Source organism: Lagopus muta, chromosome 1 (assembly GCF_023343835.1).
Source record: "Lagopus muta isolate bLagMut1 chromosome 1, bLagMut1 primary, whole genome shotgun sequence".
Lineage (NCBI taxonomy): Eukaryota > Metazoa > Chordata > Aves > Galliformes > Phasianidae > Lagopus > Lagopus muta.
Window position 1 is genome coordinate 177,221,511 of NC_064433.1, and position 22,074 is coordinate 177,243,584.

Sequence of the window (22,074 nt, forward strand, 5' to 3'; positions counted from 1 at the left end):
ACAGCTCTGTCCCAAGCTGGAAAGCTTCTTCTTCAACCAGAAGGGACTGCAGAAATTCTTAAGGCTAGAAATGCAAATACTACACTTACACTGCCTTGCATAATGAATACTGGAAGCAGAAAAGATCATCTTCGAGACTGCAGGGAGTATTTTGTTTACTCTGCAGTCACACCAAGACTAAAAGTGTTGCATTGTAAACCAGCAAAGCACTTTGAGTGATTTGACACAAATGAAATGACTGCGGTTTAAACTACACAGATGATAAGGATGCACGTGTTCTGTTCTGAGAAAGAACACGGAGGCTTAATGTTTTATGAAACGGAAATTTAGTGCGCAAAATAGAGGGTTTGGAACTTTTTAGCTGCAAGTACCCGGGAGAAGGCTGACCCTTGAGGAGCCCTTCTGAGAGGAACTGAACCCGCCTGCTTGTGCTGGTGAGGCGTTCAGGTCAGAATAGGCCACCAAAGCATCATTTGGGTTTTTTCCCCTTCAACAACCTCAGCTCAAAAATGGAGCCAGTTCAGCACTACGCCTTGTTCTGCTCAGATCTCTCAGACACAAATGCTGGCTGCCCTTTCTGGCATCACTCAGCCCTGTTGTCAGAGGCCTCCACCTCCTGCACACCTGTACCTGGCAGGCCACAAGGAGGGAGGCCTGCTCTCAGTATTCGCCCTGATCTGATTAAATAATTGGAGAGTTGCAGCTTCTCTCTGCTATGTGATACACAATCCAATGATTTAACTGCATTGGAAATGTGCTGTGGCACTTCTGTCAATGGCTTTACTCCATGAAGGCAACAGATTCCTATGAAAGAAAATACAAAAATTTCCTAGATGTATGAAATTAGTAATGGATTTGGAAACACCAAAACAGGTATCTTGAAAATACAACTAGCCATACAAAACACTTAAATACGTGTATCGTTTCCACATTCATTGATGACATACAGTAGAAGCTGAGTTAGATCCTTTGAGACATGTTATGCAGGAAGCATAAGCTTTGAAGGGATTGTCAGAGTAAAAACTAAACTGAGCTCCTAAATCCTATTATCTGTTCAAACAGGATACAATCAACCTTTTCTGTCCTTTCTCCGTTTGCTCACTCTCCTTGTGAACTAACAGCTTATCCAGTCACAATTCAAATCCTTGGAGCTTCTCACCACACCAGCGTCTCACGCAAACCTTTTCTGCTTTTCTGCCTGTGAGAACTGGCTTAGGGAGAACGGAGCCTTTTGCAAACATTAAATTATGCCCTACTGAAGGATAAGGAAGAGGTAGAATTATCGCTACAGCTCCTTCTCTGTCCATGCTTCATTCAAAGGATCACAGAATAACTTAGGTTGGAATGGACTTTAAAGATCATCTAGTCGCAACCCCCTGCCATAAGCAGGGCTGCCATCCACCACACCAGGCTTCCCAGGCCCCTGTCCAACCTGTCCTCGAACGCCTCCACAGATGGAACACCCACAAATTCTCTGCTCAACCTGCTCCAGTGCCTCACTGTTGAGTAAAGATTTTCCTCCTAACATCTAACCTAAATTCCCCCTTTTTTAGTTTAAAGCCATTCCCCCTTGTCCTGTCACTACTAGACTATGTAAAAAGTCTGTCCTCCTCCTGCCTAATAGCTTCCTTCCTGGAAGCTCACAGTTAGGTCTCCACATAGCTCTCTCTTCTCTAAGATGAACAAGTCCAACTCTTTCAACCTTCCTTCATGGGAAAGTTGCTCCAGCCCTTTGATGGTCTTTGTGGCCTCCCCAGGACCGGCTCCAACAGCTCCACACCCTTCATGTGATGGGGGCCCCAAATCTGAATGCAGTACTCCACATGGGGCCTCATGGGGCCAGAGCAGAGGGGGACCTCCATCTCCCTGTTCCCATCCCTCTTTTGATGTATCCCAGGATACTGTTAGCCTTCTGGGCTGCAAGAGCATGCTGCTGGCTCATGTCAGGCCAGAACTCCCAGGTCCTTCTCCACAGGGCTGCTCTCAAAGAATTCTTCTCCCAGTCTGTAACACATATTTGGGATTATCCCAAATACTTGCACTTGACTTTCCTGAACCTCATTAAGCTCTCATGGGCCACTTATCAAGTCTGTTCAGGTCCCTCTGGATAGCATCCCTTCCTTCTGTGGTGTCAATTGCATCAATCAGCTTGGTGTCATCAGCAAACTTTCTGATGGCGCACTTGATCCCACTGTCAGTGTCACTGATAAAGATGTTGGAAGAGCACTGGTCCCAAGATGGTCCCCTGGGGCACAACACTCATCACTGGCCCCCACCTGGACCTAAAACCATTGACATCAACTCTTTGGCTGCAAACATCCAACCAATACTTCATCCACCGAATAGTCCAGCTTTTGAACCCACCTCTCTCCAATTTAGTGATAAGAATGCGGTGCAGGACCATGCCAAAGGCCTTGCAGAAGTCCAGGAAGAAGACATCCTTTGTCCACTGATGCTGTCACTCCATCACAGAAGGCCACCAGGTTGGTCAGGAACAATCTGCCCTTGGTGAAGCCATAGTGGTTTTTTCAGATCACTTCTTCATCTCATGTGTACCTTAACATCTCTTCCAGGACGACCTGCTCATCATACTCCATCCTGCTTACAACAGAAAGAACATGGATTTAACTGCCTTTCCTATCATCAGTAACAGACTGAAACAGGACAGTGAGCATTACAAGGAGGAACTTCATATACTAAAACAAAGTCTGCTAAAAAGGAAGTGCAGTGCATGTTTACTACCATTCATGCCTTTGATCTGCCATTCCAAAGACAAGTCTGACGCCCTTTTGTGATGGGGCACCTCTTTATGGGGCACCTCTCCTGTTTTCCCACCTATTTACACAGCTTCTCAACAGGACAAAGTCATAGATAACAAGAAAATACATTTTTCTGCATTATGAAATCAGAGATTCACATAGTGAGGCATTTTCAAGGCAATTAACATTGCAATTACTCTACAACCACAACTTTCATTTCAGTAATTTATTCTTAGTTCAGCAATTACAACACCTAAGCTGCCTTCTTCTCATATACCCAAAATGACTGCACATTTATTTACATGAAAAAAAATAAGCAAAAAACCACAAATGACTTTTTGGAAGAATGCATGCATTTATCACAGCAGGCTGTATTTTCAATGTAATTTGCTCACTGCTATCTACTCATTTCCCCAGTATCTTGAAGCTATGACTTTACCTGTGAGTTATTCAACACCAGAGCTCCAAGTGAGGAGGTGCAGAGCACTTTCCAGGTGCACTTCTCAGTTGAGTTGTCTGTTACAGAGATGGCCAGAACAGCCACGTTGCCCCTTCATACCTTCCTCTCAAGGTGGAAAATGAAGGTGGGATTCAGATACACATCACTAGCTAGGGAGCTCTGTGTAGGGCAGGACATGGCAAATTTTTCTGTACAGCAATTTGTCAGGCAGCACCTTACCCTCTGGCCTGATTCTAGTCCAGCTGCTGGCAGTTCTCACAAAATATATACACTTATTTGCTCTAATCATTACAAAACTAAATGCCTTTCGTTTTTCTTCTTCCAGAAAGGCGGCTTTTCATTGCATTTTGCATTATCGTTCAAATTTAGGAATTACAAATATACATTCAGCCTTGACTCATTTTTTACTGCAGTACTTCAGTAGTTTACATTTGGTCGAATCACACGATGCCCATGAAGAACATTATTGCTGGTGGTGGAATAGCTCCATCTTCTGGAATAAAACTTATTTTCTTGTCAACCATCTTTCTGTTTCCAACTTGGATCCATATTTAAAAATTACTTTAAGTTATATCTTAAATATCCCACTGATGGAAAGAGAATCCTGGATAGAAAATGAGAGGATTTCACAGTAGCAGTATGATTTCTGACAAAATTCAGGAATCATTCATTATTTTCTAACCAAATTGAAAATGTATGTCCATTTTGAGTATACCACACTAAAAACTGATCTTATCGTTTAAAGAATAGCCATTATCTGATTTTGAGAACAACAATTTAGTTTCTGTTTAAAACTAAACAGTCAACATGCTCACATTAAACTCTAGTTCTGATTCAGGGTACTTTGTCTCACATTAAAAATGTCATTTTATAAAAGTATGTTTGTGCTTAAACACTGTCCTAAATAGGGAGAGATGTTCCCCAGGGGTTGGTACTGGGGCCTGTCCTGTTCAATACTTCTATTGATGACCTGAACGAAGGCACTGAGCGCACTGCCAGTAAGTTTGCAGATGACATCAAGTTGGCTGGAAGTGTCCATCTGCCTGGGGGTAGGAAAGCCCTACAGAGGGATCTGGACAGGCTGGATAGCTGGACTGAGGCCAATGGAATGAAGTTCAACAAGATCAAGTTTCAGGTCCTGCACTTTGGCCACAACTGCAGGCAACGCTACAGGCTTATGGCAGAGTGGTTGGAAGACTGCATAAGAAGAAATGGATCTATGGGTAATGGCCAATGTTCAGCTGAGCATCAGCCAGCAGGTGCCCAGGTGGCCAAGAAGGCCAACAGCATCCTGGCTTGCATCAGAAACAGTGCAGACAGCAGGAGCAGGGAGGGGATCGTCCCTCTGTACTCAGCTCTGCTGAGGCTGCACCTCAAGTACTGTGTTCAGTAGAGGAGGCTCAGGGGAGACCTTACTGCTCCCTACAATCACCTGAAAGGCAGCTGTGGGGAGGCAGGGGTCGGCCTCTTCTCCCACATAACTAGCGGTAGGAGCAGAGGGAATGGACTCAAGTTGTGCCAGGGGAGATTGAGGTGGGACGTTAGGAAACACTTCTCAGAAAGAGTGGTCAGGTGCTGGAACAGGCTGCCAAGGGAGGTGTGGAGTCACCGCCCCGAGGGTGTTCAAGAGACATTCAGGTGTTGTACCAAGGGATGTGGTTTAGTGGGATAGTGGAAACAGGCAGACAGTTTGATCTTTTCCAACCTTAGCGATTCTATGATCCTATGATTGAATCTCATGCTGAAGTACTTTAAATCTGAACTATGGAGAATACAAGTGATCCTCTCTTTTCACAGCATTTGAATGAAAGATTCAAAGAAATATTTCACATTAAGCACAATGCATTTTAAGCAGGTAAATGGTTCCTGTACTTAAAACTTATGATCAAGTCAGGTGTTCAACTGGAGCAGGCAGAGCAAAATGGTGATAGTGATTCCTTATTTAACTTATGCTGTGTTATGTGGGCACATTCTATGGCTGCTGCTTCAAAAACAAACAAACGCACCAAAAAAACACCCTTAAGTTCTTATTGCACTCACAAAGGTAATAGTACTGAAGTTATAAGTGATCTATGAGTGTTTCCCTGTGCTCCTTCTCGATTTCACAGGAAGGACAAAGCCACCAGAAAGAAATGAAAAAGATATACACCTCCACTTTTGAAATACTGATGTACCTAAAGCCGATACATATTCATGGACATACAAGAATAATAGAAATTTAAATGAACTTGCTGTACAAAACAAAGCAACCGAAGCTTTATTTCTCTGTATAGAAAGATGAGTATCCAAGTGCATTCTTCTTAAGCTAAGGAAAACGAAAAAGTCATGCAGCCCTTGCAAGAAATGAGTCCTAAGGTGGTATGTGCATACACACACACATATATGCACATATATACATATATATATGCACATACATACACAGACAGAAAACTTCCCTCTTTCATAAATGATTCTTCTGAACACACCTGAAGTCAGTTAAGAAAGCAAAACTAATGACTACTTTTTGTAGGAGAATATTTTACCACATTTTTTTCAGAACAATAGCAAAATCATTGCATGAGCCACCACATTGCTTGCATCAGTTCAACAAAAGCAAGGAACAAAACTCGAGCAGATCTGGAAATCAGACTCCTTATGCAGAATAAGCACAATGAAAGGATACAGAACATATGAAAGGCATTTTCTTCAAAAATTTATCAGCGTTCTGCAACATCGCGTGTCATATGGCTTTTGTATGGAGGCAATAGTTAAGAGAATTTTCCCAGCCACTGTCAAGTACTGACTGTATTTAAGTACAGCAATGCAAGAACAAACAAGTTCAAATGTAGTATACCATATTACTTTATGTAATACAGCATCAAAATTCATTTTGCTAAGGCTACAAAGGACAGATTTACAGTGATATGAGGTACCAGCATTTATGGTCAGAAAAGTAAAGACAGAAAAGAATTATACAGCATTGTCATCAGACATTTTTCTCTTTTTCTTTTTCCCCACTTTTTCCTTTGGATTTTTTTTTTTCTTTTGTCTTCCTTTTTTAAACAAAATACGTGTCATGATGATCACATGCTTTAAGCTTATGTTCATTTATTTATATATGTATATATATATTATTTGTAGGGGCAATTGAGAGAGAGTCACAAATAAGGAAAGGACACTAAGGTTTTAATAAGGGCAACAAAAAAAAAAGTTTTCACCAGAATAGATTCACATTACAGTACACCAATATTGACAGCATTCTCTTTTGTCTATTTTTGGTACATAAGATGGAATCTCTCTACATAACCTTATAAGGCTTCAGTAACTAAAAAGTAAAAAACCTATTAGTTTACAATTTATTTAAAAATTCTCAAAGACACAGCAAGTTCTAAACTTTAGTAGTGCTACCCATACACAACCATTCGGCTTAAGAACCCATTAAAAGAGAGTGTCCTTTCAAGGGAGCTTGCAACAGCAGAGTTGTGCAACATGGATGTCTCTTACTACGAGAAAAAAAATTACACATGGCACATTCTCATTCATATTTTGCAATGTAAAAAGTTACAAACATACCTAGTCAAATAAATAATAATAAAAAAAAAAAAGAATCTGAAATGTGTTTGTTAGGTATCCTAGCATCACTACGCAGAATAATGGAAACTTTCACTCACAGACTATTTACATGTTAATACCCAGGTGAGGGTACACAATGCTACAAAACTCATAAAACAAAGGGTAAACTTGAAATGTTCTCCATAATAAAAGTCTAGCAGCATGACTATATCTAATGCTGTTTTTTTCTTGACTGTTTTTGGAAGTTTGTTTTAATCTATGTCTTCATCCAGTTCATAATTGTCTTTTTCATAAATATCTTTTACTAAAAGAACCCGTACAAGCATATTTTCCAAAGTGTTGCGGTCCAGTGAGTTGGAAGTGTACCAGACAGAACTATCTGACGAGACAGAGCATTCTGGCTGCAAATAGAACATGTCCGTCCTCTGATTCAGATTCTGTGGGCTACAACAGAGAAAAATAAGGGGAATTAGGATAACAGTTTGACAGGATAAATTAATACATTAACATTTCTCATACTCACATGTTAACAAAACTCTACTTTTACCTTCACCTGCTACAAAATGAAGACTACTATGGAGAAGTGCTATCTCATTCATAGAGCTGTGCAGCCAGCCAGTCCTGCACCTCAGAACAGCCCAAAGCAGATGCCTAGGTGTATGGGAACTGCTGAATCACAGCCTGAACCTCTGATTGATCACCTGAGGTGAGCACTGAGTCGGCCAGAGGAGCACAGGTGAAGGCAATTCAGCTGTGCTGCCGGAAGGGGTGAAGCCTGACTCCATCTCTCCTAGACCTAATGAAGAGCTGCCAGTGCAAAAGGATCTCTCCTAGAGATCCCTCCTCTGGAGTTTTGCAGCGAGCCCAGGATGTGGGTAAGCTTTCTGTCCTCTTTTTGTTACTATAATCTGCTTTGTCAAACTCTCTTGTTTATTTCATTATTATAGCATCTTTGTATTCATTGACTATACACTAGGACTGAGCAAGAGTATATGAGGCTGAAGACTCTTCTGGTTTTGCAAAACTTTGCAACTCTAGGACTTGTTAAAACAGAAAATGTTTTCTGTTTCTGAAGACAGAGATTGGGCTTTCCTCGTAACCAAGGATGGTAGTTCTGAGCTGCATGGAAGTGCAACAAGAAGCTAAAGCTGCTCCTCCTCCTCCTATTTACTTGAAGAGTTGGTCTCTAAGTCTTAAAATCCCTTAATTCTCAACCTGTTATATCTTGCAGTTCATATACTTGCTCAATCCAACTCAGGCGTATCTTCTAACCCACTAACAAATACTTTCATTTTGCCCATTTGGGAAAGAAAATATTTTTTCAATCCTGCATATGAGTACTCTCACGCTGTCTCTTCCATGAATACTGTGGACTTCAGAAATCAACTGTAAGTCATGTTACTTTGGTAAAGCTATCAAGGTCATCTTCCCAGATTGGATAAATATACAGGTGCTGCTTTTCACCCACTTGGGTAAATTTTGGTTTCTTCTGCTCTTACGTAAGTCAGATTGCCAGAATATGTTTTACTATATTCTAATAGTTAAACTATATTCAACTCCTTCCTACATTTTGGGACAAGCCAGTAATTTTATAGGAACAACCAGTGATGTATTGCTTTCAGCTGTGAATGAGAAGACTTGTGCATTTCAGCTGCAACTGTCTACTGCTTGGCACATGTACTTCAAACAGCTGGCATTACCTTAAACTTTACAATATAAGTTCATATATACAACACGTTTTAAAGTATTAAATACTTTAACAATTTATTTCAAACACGCAATGTACACATTGCAGAAGTGGAACCAGGAGAACCAGTCTGCTGCTCTAGGCAGCAGTAGTGACCAGCATCTGTAGGAAAGTGGGACTAGCTGACGAAGTTTGCAATTTTTGACAACTTTAAGGTAAAAATCAACTTATCTGCACTACGTTTCAAACCCTAACAGCATTCAAAATAAAAATTAATTTATGGTAAGCTCAAGTTATGGCAAATAGTGGTATGATTTTGATATGTTGGCTAAACAACCATGTGAACAGCAGCAAATATGCAGCTCTGCTTTCCATTTTCATACAGAAACTTGAGAACAGGGTTCAAGATTTCTGCAAAAATTATTAGTTTCACAAACACAAGGTCAAATCTCCCACTACCTTTACATTTTTGTTGCCCTTTTTTATGTTTAAAAAAAAAGTTTCGCTACTTAGGTACATCAATTATATATTTTATGTGCAGCCCAAGTAAATTCCTCTTCACTCAAAGTGACTCAGGGAAACCAAAAGGTTGCTCTCATTGTCTACACCATTCTTCACTTTTAAGAGTAAGATATTACTTCCCAATACAGGTTGGATCTTACACTTCATTTGATCTACCGTGCTGCATACACAGTGTAATTTTTCTTCTATCACTTGCCTATATTCCACTTACACTTACATAGATAAATCTCCATTAAAATCAGTTGACGCATTGGCTGCTCAATATTGACAAAAAATATTTAAAAAGAATATTTCCCATGAAATCCTGTTCTCCCACACTTACAAAAAAACTCAGTAACTAAATTATTTTTTTGCAAGATCTTCCTAAATTTTCTTCTTAATGTATTAATACATTGTTAAATGCATTAATCTCTAAACCAATAGGAAGGAAACAAGCTATTTCTAACTGCAGAGTTAATTATGATTATATTTTTTTCTTCTGCAGAATACTTTTAGATACGTTGTCAAATTAGGTACCTCAAAAGTATCTACCTTTCACATTTGTGATGACTTAACATGAAGCAAATCTTTTTCATACGATCAGAGAATTAAGGTTGGAAAAAAAACTTCTAAGATCATCCATGTCCAACAGTTCACCAACCAGTAATGTTGCCCACTAGATCATGACCCTAAGTACTACGTCTACCCTTTCCTTAAACACCTCCAGGGACAGTGATGCCACCACCTGCCTGAGCAGCCTGTGCCAATGCTTCACCACTCTTTCTGGTGAAGACAAAAAAAGTGTTTCTAATATCCAACCTGAACCTCCCCTTGTGCAACTTAACCTCCCGTTCTATCACTGCTTGCCAGAAGAGGCCAACCCCCACCTCGCCACAACTTCCTTTCAGGCAGTTGTAGAGAATGCTATGTTCCCCCCTGAGCCTCCTCTTCTCCAGACTGAGCATTCCCCACTTCCTCAGCCACTCCTCATAAGACTTGTGCTCCAGACCCTTCACAGCTTCATTGCCATTCTTTGGACATGTTCCAGGGACCAAATTTTCTCAACAAAACTCTTACTGAAGAGATACAGATGTCACAAACAGCGTTCTAGTAGCAAAACCTCCCAGATTCCTTGCTGGTAATTCTTAATTGGTAATTCTCTGCAGAATGCTTGGGAATTCTGTGTAAGGAATCATTCCCAAATAAAGGCCTTGACAGTATTTTGTCTGCTTCCACACTTTGTGCAGGTGTTGTCCAGTTACAAGACTGGAGATTTCAGTGCTTTCATTTAAGAGATATTTTTCAGAAGAATTCAATACATTCCCTTTGCTTGAGAATATTTAATGCGTCATCAAAACACTTCCTTTTCGTACCAGGTCTTCCATAGAACTCTTCCTTTTTACCCTATGTCATACATACCTTTTAGACAGATAGCACTCGAACAGTTTCACAGGGCATCTAGTTGGATCAGATGTGTTTTCAATTTGTTCAAATACAGGTTCATCATCTTCATGTTTCCTTTTCCCAGTAGTAATTTTATCTTTAAGAAGAAAACCAACAACATCTAAGCCATAACAAAGTTATTTCACATTTTTCAGTAAATATCCCAGAGCAGACTGACTAACATTCAACCTAAGTACTGCAACGCAGTCATCACATCTACATTTATCTATGCACTGGAAATGTAACCCATAGCCACATCAGAGTCTCAGCGCATAGCATGAGACCAGAGGTCAGCCCTGAAAAAGGTCATCCCCAGAAAGGGATCATTTAATGCAGAGACACTGCGTTCCCAACAGTACGCTCCCATTAAAGACCCAAGAGCCAAGAACTGAACTTCATGCAACAGCAGACCTCTGGCTCCTGGCAAGCTGCCCAGATGTCCCTCAGATGAGTGAAACGTGGATGTTCCTGCAATACTTATTTTGGAACTGTCATAGTACCTTCACTATCAGCTCTGCACAGGGAAGACACCTGATATCGAAGACAAGCTTTGCTTTCCATTGTTAGAGGATTTTTTTTCCACTGTCTGAAAACAGTGCCAAAAGAAAGTCTTAAGTGCTGTTCCACTGTTTTCAGACCAAAATACTTGGTGTTAAAGTAGAACAGAGTATTTAGAAGAGCAACCGGCGAATGTGATCCTAGCTGTTTAATCCTCCATAGATAATCCTCTTCCACTCGAGAGAATATTGATCCTTCAGAAAAAGAAAGTAGAGAAAGCATAATGGATTAGCCTATAATCTGTCCAGATGTAATAATAATAGAGTTTCTGTGTGCTGTAAAATGTAGTAAAATGTTCTTGCCAGAAGCCTCTCACAAGCATAATTATATGCCTATAAACCCTCAAAACCACCCGGTAAAGACACTGGAACCCACGGTTTCAGGAAAAAACAGACAATGGGAGATTTGCAATTTCATACATAACATAATTCTTACATGCAATTCCCTCATATTATTATTACATAAAAGCAAATGTTCAAGGGCCAATCTCTTAGTCCCTTCACAAAAAGTGTATTTTTGAGTTCTCTTTATTCTGTTCAGGCAAGGCCTCTGCATAGGTACACCTTCTCTGTTACTGCTCATGGCTATCTCATTTGGAAAGAACTTCCAGGCCATGTGGATGCCCATAAACAGAGCCCTCCTAAGCTATACAGATAAAAGACAATGTCAAGTAGAGAGAAGAAGGGCTGGTAAGGAAGAGCCCTCACTCACAAGAAGTTTATGACAGAAATGGAAGAATGGATTCTATTGTTTAGTGCCAAAATGGATCTGCTGGGAAAAATTTTCTAGTATACCACGCTTCTGTTTTCTCTATTGACAACACTCCTGAGCAAAACATTCCAAGCAGACACTTCTCCCAGTCCAAGTAAGACTTAATATGTAGCTCACCAGTCCAGCATTGGCCTGGCTCATTCCCATTGGAGACTCAGATGTGCAAAAATAAACTCAGCTCAGGCAAAAACAAGTCAAAAACCAGCCATTTCTACTGATTTTCTCTACTTCTGAAGATCAGAAGTCAGTTTCAAATAAACAGGTGGTGGCAAAAGCAACTCTTGCTAAGTGGATTACCAAGAAAAAATAGAATATTTATAGGTACAGTCTTAATTGAACTCTTACATGAAATCTTTATGATGTTTAATCAATTACTACCACAACATATAAAATATTTCTACATAGCTACATGCTTAATAAAGCTATTAGGAGTTGAAAAACATACATGACCAAAAAGAAAATTACCATCTGGAAGAATGCTTGGTTGCCAACTTCTAAGGATTTTATTTAATTCTTGTTCAAATGTCTGGTAGATTGGATCAATAAATATGTTGTCTTTTCGATTACTTCCGTATAAATACTACAGAAAAAAAGTAACAGACAATATTTAAACATCACATTAGAACAAATTCTGTGCTACAGTGTTGTTTTTCAGCACAATCCTACTAAAAGCAGTATTTGAAAATACAGTGAAATCCTGCCACGTACTGGAAAAGGTTTTCACTCCAATGCTGTAAATTTCTAACTAGATGTGAATCACAGATTAATTACAATCTAACAATTCTCTCTAAAATATTCTTGTACCCAACACTGTATCAGTGAATGAGGAGTCATTTAAATATACATGTATATATTAATTTATCTTTTCCTACAGCTATGTCACCAAAGAAAAGAAACATATAGCAAGAAACTGCCATTTATACATGAAGTCTGGTCAACGACAAAAGCATCTCCAACAAGTCTGAACAAAAAACCCAATCCCTTGTATTTGCGGTAACGATATCCAGCAGTGCAAGAAAAACAGCAGGTTGATGTGAGGCACCTGCCTACTGTGCAGTCTGTTTACCCTCACCTTCCTGACCTTACACAACAACAACAAACTTTCCCGAACCAGGAATTAATGGTGGAGGGCTACAATGGTATTTGATGTTATCCTCTCTGGAGACATTTCTAAGAAATGGAGGATTGGCTTCTTAACATTTCCACTTCAGTGTTATCTCTGAGTGAACAAGCCTGTTAGTGAGCACAATAAAAATGACAGACACAAGAAAACGTGCTCAGTTGTGGAAATGGCATCTATTTCTGTGCACGTACTGGAAATAACATCACACAGCACTCATTTTTACTGAACGGTTCAGCACATCTTGATTTTCCTATCTCTGCACTTCAGTTTTAACAAAAGGAAAATTAATTAATACATTTCCAAGAAGCTTCCAGCACATCTTCATTGGGATGAGGAGCAGGCAGCACATCTCCCAGCACATTCAAACACCCGACAAGCCCTACTGGCCTGAATTTTCCCAAATCACCCTCGTAATTACTCTCATTATTAAATTATGCACTGTTGTTTCATCAGTATTTTCCTGAGCATACTGAGATATAGATTGAGGGACGAAGGAAAAGGCGAGCAGCTGAAGAGCCTTCAACTCCCCCTCTCCCAGTGCACCCAGATCAATTTTCTTCCACTGCTGCAGACATGACAGACCCTCTCCCTCAGTGCCATGTGCAAAAAATCAGCCTGTGCTGGAACAAAGAAGGAAGGCCACAATGCAGCAGGGCTGCCAGGCAGGGTAATGCCTTGCTCTAGAGGAACCCTTTCCACTCAATGCTCCTCTCATAATGCAACAACCTTTATTTTAGGCATGATGTTTTTCAGGAATAGTTCTTTTGGTTTACCAAAACCATTACTGAACAAACTCTGGCTGCAAGTAGAATAATTTCAGCTTCAAATGACCCTGAACTGAACATGGCTACTGGCTTCATTCAGGGACTGTTTTGCTGTAAAAAGTTTTTTTCGCGTTTCATTTAAGTAAAGCAATTCTTGTACAAAATCATAAAGACATCTTTGAACTTGAAGGACTCCTGAGCTCTAAACCATGGCACACGCAGGAAGAAACACCCCAGCTTGAGCCAGGGCTTCACCATTGAGAATGAGTGCAGTCTGATGCAGGAGAGAGCTCTTTTCCAAGTCCACATCTTCCACATTCCATTCCTTTGATTCCTTTGAATTTCCTTCTATTTCTTTGACTTACTCATAAGTAAAATATCACTGGTCTTGGCATCATTTGATCTCTGAGCCCCTTTTGAGTTAAACAGAGCCAAAACCCTTCATACAGCAACTGGCAATTTATCCCATTTTCAGGAGTATCTACATGGGGGTTGTCAGATGGTAAGAAGGGGTAGGAAAACAGTGGAAGGCAATGAAGGTTTGTTGCAAAAACGACACCACGTTTAGTGTACCACTAGCTTGTTTCAATCTCTTTCTAAAGACATACAATTCGCCCTTAGCACATGCGAGTTGGCTGCAGTCCTTGACAGATCACATGCTTACATGTTTCTGCTCCTCTTGCCTCTGTGAAATACAAACTCATCAGAACAGGGAAAATCTTCCTACCAGCCTGAATGCCAGGGCCACGAGTGGGCCATCAACAGGCAATGAAATGAGGCCAATAACACCACCTGAATTAAATACCAGACACTAAATACAAGCAATATTTAAAATAACATGAGTACAAGTTCTTCCTTTAATGTTTCAGTTGTATGGGTGTGTTAAAGGTCCTTATATTTACATTGTACCACACACACTGGTTCTGATGAAGTGAAAAATCAAATTTTATGTACCATTAGTTTTCACGATAGACAAAATACACAGTGTCAAAGGCATGAAGACAAAGGTGAAAGGAAAAAAAATGCTATTAGTTAAGTTCCATTTTCTAAACACAGAGCTCTCTGTTTATCAGCTCACTAAGACTGTTTTCAGTTCCACAGAAAGGTACAGAGACAGTAGATCATGCGAGTGCAGTGGCAGAAAGCTAGCTGGATTGAAACATGCTTTGTAGCAACACTGACTAAAATGCCAATGGATGCTCACTTCTCATATTTCAACCATGTGGGAAAAATAACAGCTAACTCCTTAATTTTGTATATTCTTAATACAGAAAAGTTATTGGAAGTACTATTTCTTTTCAAAAAGATTTTCATTAGAAGCAGAGCAGAGTAGTTTGTGAACATCTGGCTTTCCACATCCCATGCATTTTTTTGTCTTCTAAATTAAACAAAATTTTCCATTTCTCAGTTCTGAATATGGTTTATTTTATCTATGACTTTCCTTATGTACCAAAAATTAAAACATCCTCTGCTTAAAAGATAAACTAAAGAAAAGCTTTTTAAAATATCTAATGCTACTGCCTTCACATGCATCTAAACTGACTCCCTTTTGCTTTGAAATACGAAAGAATTGCAATTTGATGGAGCTGGGGAATGGAAGGCAACAAATACAGCACAGTTTCCTACATTCTGGAAAAGAAAACTGTCTGTCCCCTGTTTTCAGTAAAATAAGACTTTCAAAACAACGCTTTAAATAGCTTGTTTCCACTATCTGCTAAGTAACAGAGTTAGTAAAACCTTTATATCTCATTCCTCATTTCATTCTTCTCTTATGTCAGCAATCAAAATGAAGCACAGCATGGAAAACATCATTACAGACTACAAATGCCTTGCTTTAACCCAATGAGAAGCTTAAAATTGTAACAGCTTATTTACACCAGCTTATATTTCAGTTTTCAAAATGGGCCTGTAAACTCATCTACTATACAGATTTCTACAGTGTGATTTATACAGCAGCCTGAGTTCCAGACCATAGCAATTATATTAACAATATCTCCTAGCCTCCTCTCCAATAAATTCGCATTATCTCCATTCTCCCACTGAAATAGATTAGAGCCAAATCAGCAGCTCCACTTCCCATCTCTACAGCCTCTACTAACCTCCTGAATCCCAAGACACAGATAATAGATGCTGTCAGGTGCATAGTTCTCTCCATTAGGCCTTCGAATTTCATTGACAAAATGGGCCAACCCATAGTTTAACTCAGCTGAAGTATGTGATAATAGATCTTCCTTTAATTTCACAGACTTTGCTGTAAAATAAAGAAAAAATGCTACATTATACAACAGTATTATTACACAGTGGGGGTGGGATGGGGTATTTTTGGACTGCAGTGGGGGAAACTGGTTTGACGTCCTCTACACTAACCAATGAATGAGTTGAAATGTATGTAATAAGTAGTTCAAATGTTAGGTCTGCACTAAAATAAACAAGCCTACCAGAATAAAGTCCAATTAACCAAGCACAGAACCCACTGCAGAACTTGGATTCATGCACAGCTGAGGATGACACAGAGACAGGCAGTAGCCCAAGATACTGAAGTGAACAGAGTGGCAGAGGGAGACCTTCAGGAGAAACACAGCTTCCAAAGATCCAACAGCATAACACAACGGCGCTAAGACACACGTGGGAGCTGAAGGAGAGCAAGAGTAGCAGCAGCCCCTCTTTTTCCTCTCAAAGTAAATAACTCCACATACAGAGGAGCTTTGCAGAAAGAGTAGCAAACCCCACAGGAGTGGAAGCAGCAGATCTCCAAAGCCACTTAATGCCAGACTCTGATAAAGAACTCTTCATCCTACTAAAAGTAGGGTGCCTCTCCCTCGCAATTTAGAAGCCCAGAAAAAGTGCAAACTCCGAGAAGGGTTAGAATACAAGGAAAATCAGGATGCAAACAAAAAAATATATTAAAATAGTCATGAGAAGTCAGAAGAGCTAGAAAAGCTTTGTCCTGGCTTGCACTAGACATAAAAGTCCCAGTGTGTTGAGTACAGAAAATTCTTCTAGGGAAAAAAAGAGCATGGCAACTCTGTGGTGAAATAATTCTTGTTACTGTGGGAACTAATTTCTAATTTCTACTAGAAATTCCAGCTCAAAATCAGACAAGATCAACAATTCTCACTACCAAATAAAAAAATGGATGCCAGATTTTTGGAAATACTTACTTGATTTCAGTTCCTCTAATTCTGGAAGCTCTTCGTCTAAATGCCGAGACTTTACCCAGTGCTTCCAAGCATTCACACCATACGTGTATTTGAATGGAAAACTACACTCTGAGTTTTCAGAGCTATCATCATGTGATTGGTACTCTGACACTGCTCTCCTCTTCACTCCCTGCCATTAAAACAAAGTGCTTAATGCAACTTTAAGGCACATTCATTCTTACTACGTTTTAGTATCAGCTTTGTGTCGTACACCAGGAACTCTGTATTTCCTATTAGTTTTCATTCTAAATGAAAGAATATGGCTTATTTGTTTGCAATGTCTAAAACCAAGATTTTTTACTGAAACTCTGGAGAAATTACAATCAAATGAAAAGGGACTTTTAAAAACATTTTACACAGCAGGTGCTATAGCTCCATTATAAGCTACAGTGACACCAACATTCTGCTATTTCCCTCTGAAATGAAACAGAGTTTTGTTCCGTGCAGAAAGTAGACAAGCAGAACTGAGAGCACAGGAAGTAAATAAATTACAGTGGGTAAAACACATGGCAATAGTTCTACCACTGTGTGTCCTCTATAGCAAAAACGGGATCAGAATTTAGAAACTGCACTCCTATTAAAGCCAACAGTTAACTGCAGCAGACACAGGACTTAATTATTTTAAGTATATAAATTTACAACAAGGAAGACTGGAAACCAGGTACTGGTAAGCAACTAAACATTTTAGAGCAATAAGAGAACCAAAAAAACCCGACATGTTTTTGCCCACTTAAAATTTGTGACATATTAATAGCTTGATATCATTACCTTCTTTTTTGAACGAGGCCTTGGCTGTTCCTCATATTCTTCTCCAAAAACAGGAGGCAATAAAAACTCATTTTCTGTATCAAGCTCTTCAGTTGCTGAAAATATATTAAAAAAAAAACAACTTATTTTTAATCTCCTTTTGAATAATACTGGTTTGAAAAAACATCATATCAGAGTGCATTAATGCAAAAGTTCTACACAAAAGCACACACATGAAATATTAATGACAACTGGATTCTGACAAGAGGGAATAAATGTATTTGTATCTTGAAGGTAAGGCAAAACTATCAGAGTGCTTTTTCTACATATGTTGCAAAGAATGCAGTGCTGAACATCTTCAAAAACCATCTCACATCACTAAGTCAGCATCTCTTCTCACAGATCCTTACGCAATTATTCCTGCCTGCGCAGGCTTTGATATGAAGATGTTTAAGTTATGGTGAAAATGTAAAGCCATGAATGAAAAAAATACAAAGTAGCTCAATACAAGTTCTTCATTCATGGAATGCCATCACTTTTATTCATTCTTTGTATTCTACACAGCAACTGTTCCTGTTTAAACACGTTGGAGCACCAACTCTTTCAGACAAACTATTCTTAGTCCATATTTACAAAGGCAGAGGCCTAGCCTGTGATAGATGTTACAGTAATGTAGATAAACAGATAAATACTATTTTGATATACTGCCATTTAATATTTCAGGTTTAGGATGAAGGACTATTACTTCAGACAACCAAGCAGAAGAGATTTAATTCTGTGAGTTCTAAATTTAATTACTTTACTGAAGATGCTTTACCTCTCACATAACTATCAAACAATGACTTCACTAAAAACAACACTCTTCTGAAGGTTATTCCAATTTCACCACTTGCTACTCAACACATCGTTGAAAGTACTACCAAGTTTAACCACCAGAAGGAGGAAAACTGGTCCAGATAAAATAGAACACAAATGCAAAGATTTAAGAACTTAATCCCAGACTACACACCGGTCTTTCTTCTGCTATCTAATATCAGAAGCACTTCAACAGAATTATCATGCAATCTCAGAACAGCTTGGGCTGGGAGAGACCTCAAAGATTATTTAGTAGCTCCTTGCCACAGGAAGGGTTGCCAATCACTACCATCAGGTCAGGTTGTCCAGGGCCCCATCCAACCTTGAACCCTGGAGCTTCTGAATACCTCCAGGGATGGGACATCCACAACTTCTCAGCACCTTACCACTCTCTCAGTGAAAAATTTCCCCCTGACATCTAATCTAAACCTGCCCTCCTTTAGTTTAAAATCATTCCCTCTTGTCCTATGCCTATCTAAAAAAATGTTGATTTTCTCCCTGCTTGTAAGCTTCCTTTAAGTACTGGAAGGCCACAAGCTATTATAAACTAATGTTGTTTACTATTCCACTTCAACTTCTTCCTTTTTTTCCCCACTTCTCATGTGCCAAGCCCTGATTACAAAGAGGATTAAAGAATACATATCTTGCTAGTAAACTTCCTCAGAGCAATGTCAATCCTTTCTCCTAACCCCAAGAGACAACATTCAAATTAGTTATGCAGCAAACTGAGCAACTCGGTCTGAGCAAGTAGTGTGGTTATCTACAGCACAAGGAGACTTTCAACAGCAGATACAGAAGCTAGCCAGGGAAGGTATGAGTTATCCACCCAAGAGAAGCTATGTCAAGGGAGGTTCTAACCATACCTGAGAATTTTTTTGGACCTCAGATTGGTTAGGATACAATGAAAGGTAATGAAGACTATTTGCCTGCATTATGTCAAGAGCAGCAGAAACAGGCAAAGTTTCTACAACAGTAGAAACAGGTTTCAAAGTAGGTATTTTCATATTTTCAAATATTATCTTTTTCAAATACGTCACATAATATCTATTTCATAATATTTCACAATGTTTATTAAAATGATAGAAAAAATACCTCTTGGAAAGTCTATTTCAATATCGAGGTCAGGTTCATATGGAACATCTGGCAAGCTTGTCTGTGCCTCCGTTTCTGAATTTAGTAGATTGGGCTCAGCTATCACACCTGTAAATAAAATTAAATTAAATTTAAAAGGAAAAATTCTTGTACTTCAACTAATGTGGATTAGTAAAAAATGGGCAGATACAGAGAATTCGATCTTAGTGGTTCTAAAACTGCTTTTTCTGCTCATCACCATCCTTGTTTTTGTTTTTAGGATATCAGATTTACTTCTTCAATCTGATTTCCTTAAACAAAAAAGATACTAGCTCATCTCTCCTTCACTAAGATGAATTTCAGCGTACAGAAAATCAAATACCAAATAATCTGAAACACATCAACCAATCACAGAATACAAATTAGCTTGAAAAACATAGCTATTTTTCCACATGATTTTGCCAGCAACAGAATGGACTTTTAAGTCTGTGAAACAGATCCTACAAAAGCAAACACGGAAGGCAGGCTGATGGAAAACAAAAGCGTGACCTCTTTACAACTTCTGGCAAGGACAGATTTCCTCAATTCTCTGAAAAAAGCAGGCATACAACTACTTTGACAATGCTGACAAGCAGAGTTGGGAAAGAGGGACAAAGAGATGTGTGCACTGCAAAAACAGTATTATAGGATATGCAGGATTTGTTGTTTTTTTTTTTAACATTGGCTGTAAAATTGTCCCAGAGAGAGTTCTCTCTTTTTAGGTGAGCTTCTAAAATTAGAAAACCATTCCAACATCACAACCTCAGTGATGTATCAGCTGATGTATTACTATCTTAAAGGGAATGACAAACGAAGACGAGGATTAATAAAGAGCCAGAGCAGCACTAGGTAATCTGGTTTTGTTGACCACAGTTCCACTTGTGAAATACATATTCCTCTAAGTTTTAGCAGCCCATGTGCAAACCAAAATGTGCCTGATAAAGTATTACCACAAAGAGACTAGGTCCCTGTTGTGTTCAGAGAAAGCTGTGTTCACACTTCTAAGAGTATGGAAAACACTTCCCCTAACCTTTTGATTGTGCTTCTGGAAGGAAGAGTGGTCTGGCTATGGCTTGTTTTGAGTTACACTGAGGAGAAAATGTGTGACAAGCAAGAAGTACGTTGCTGTTTTAAAAAAAAAGCTATGGGTACAGCACATCTGAGTCACACAGCAGACTTTCTGTATTTTAACTTTGCTAAAATGCTCTAAAACCACTTAAACAATTAGGATTTCAACTTAATATAAGAGTTCAGTAATAGCATTGTTGTACAGAAAGAATCTTCCCTAACATCAGAAAGTACTTCTTCCTATTCACACACATCCCAGCACTCCAAAGAGCCAAAGACATGGTAACTAACTCACTGGCCACATCAGAAACTTCTGCTTTCCCCTCATGTTCAGGCACCATCCCTGACAAGGTCAGTAGCTCTGTCTTCAGAGGATTTGAGGGAACTTTCCCCCTCAGGTCTTCTATTGCTGCAAAGATTTTCTCAGTGCTGTCCAGAGTAGTGGGCAAGAAAATGGGAACTGGCACCTGTGTAGACACAGAGGAGAGAGAATTAGAAAAGAAATAATAGCTGCAACAAAGAGTCAACTGCAATCAATACAGGAACACTAACTCTACACTCCTGGTTTAGAAGAGGGTTAAAACAAACTAACAACAAATCACTTCACTGTGAACTCAAAGAACTGATGACAGGTTAAATGATTCAAACTGGAAGGGAGAGCAGTAAAAGACATAGAAGAAATACAACAAAATAAAGTGCACATAGTAAAAGCAAAAAGGATTTTGGAGCTCTCCACCTCGATGTGACTGCAACACCAGACTAACAATCTGGACAACTCAACATCCTGTTCTAGACTTGTTTATGTAATATGGAACTTTAGGAATTTAGGGTTTCTTTCTACTGTTTGGATAAGATTTGGTATGTAAATGATAAAAAATCAACTTAAGAGTTATTTTCTCAGCGCAAGATTCTTTTCCTATTTTTCTTCCTTTATCCTGCTCTGCCAACCCCCTCTAACACAGTTTATCCATTACAAACAAGAATGAACCTTCTTGTTTAATGCTTATACAGAAAACAAAAGCATCACCCAGAATTTTCCCAAACAAGTTCAGCAGCAGGAGATTTTTACACTCAAAGAAGGTAGAGGATAGATCCTAAAGAGCAATCAGGAAATTATGTGCCACTGGCAGATTTCTGATTCTAATTCAATAAGCAGTGCTGTGGTATCCTTGCAGTCGTTCAGATGGAGCAGGAGAACAGTCAGCAATACAAAACAGTCCCCTGCATGCATGTGAATGGTCACCAGCATAAACATAAGGCTGAAGTCTCACTTACAGGAACAGGAATGGAAGTAGGAACAGGAACAGTTTGGCTATACATGTTCATAGGCACCGGGACGTAGATGGGTACAGGAATAGGCACTGGGACATACTCTTTTTTCCAATCATCTTCTATTAAAAGAAAAAAGAAAAAGGTAAATACTACAAAAACTTAGGTGTATTTTACACCTGCAGGTTAGGTGAAAAAAATCACTTA

General features: G+C 39.3%; 1 protein-coding gene across 11 annotated transcripts in view; it reads right to left on the bottom strand.

The window, feature by feature from the left end:
- Nucleotides 1–6,042: 6,042 nt before the first annotated feature.
- The window catches only part of ZMYM2 (zinc finger MYM-type containing 2), a 91,062-nt gene continuing 75,030 nt past the window's right edge, over nucleotides 6,043–22,074 (bottom strand). For all 11 annotated transcript variants that reach the window (XM_048944080.1, XM_048944166.1, XM_048944602.1 and 8 more), the window contains 10 exons: nucleotides 21,874–21,989; nucleotides 20,894–21,065; nucleotides 19,513–19,620; nucleotides 17,587–17,681; nucleotides 16,780–16,948; nucleotides 15,718–15,869; nucleotides 12,197–12,311; nucleotides 10,903–11,154; nucleotides 10,379–10,499; nucleotides 6,043–7,215 (listed from right to left, as the gene is read on the bottom strand). In XM_048944080.1, coding sequence (XP_048800037.1) covers nucleotides 7,023–7,215; nucleotides 10,379–10,499; nucleotides 10,903–11,154; nucleotides 12,197–12,311; nucleotides 15,718–15,869; nucleotides 16,780–16,948; nucleotides 17,587–17,681; nucleotides 19,513–19,620; nucleotides 20,894–21,065; nucleotides 21,874–21,989 — 1,493 coding nt within the window. In that variant the 3' untranslated portion in view covers nucleotides 6,043–7,022. The remainder of the gene's footprint in view (nucleotides 7,216–10,378; nucleotides 10,500–10,902; nucleotides 11,155–12,196; nucleotides 12,312–15,717; nucleotides 15,870–16,779; nucleotides 16,949–17,586; nucleotides 17,682–19,512; nucleotides 19,621–20,893; nucleotides 21,066–21,873; nucleotides 21,990–22,074) is intronic.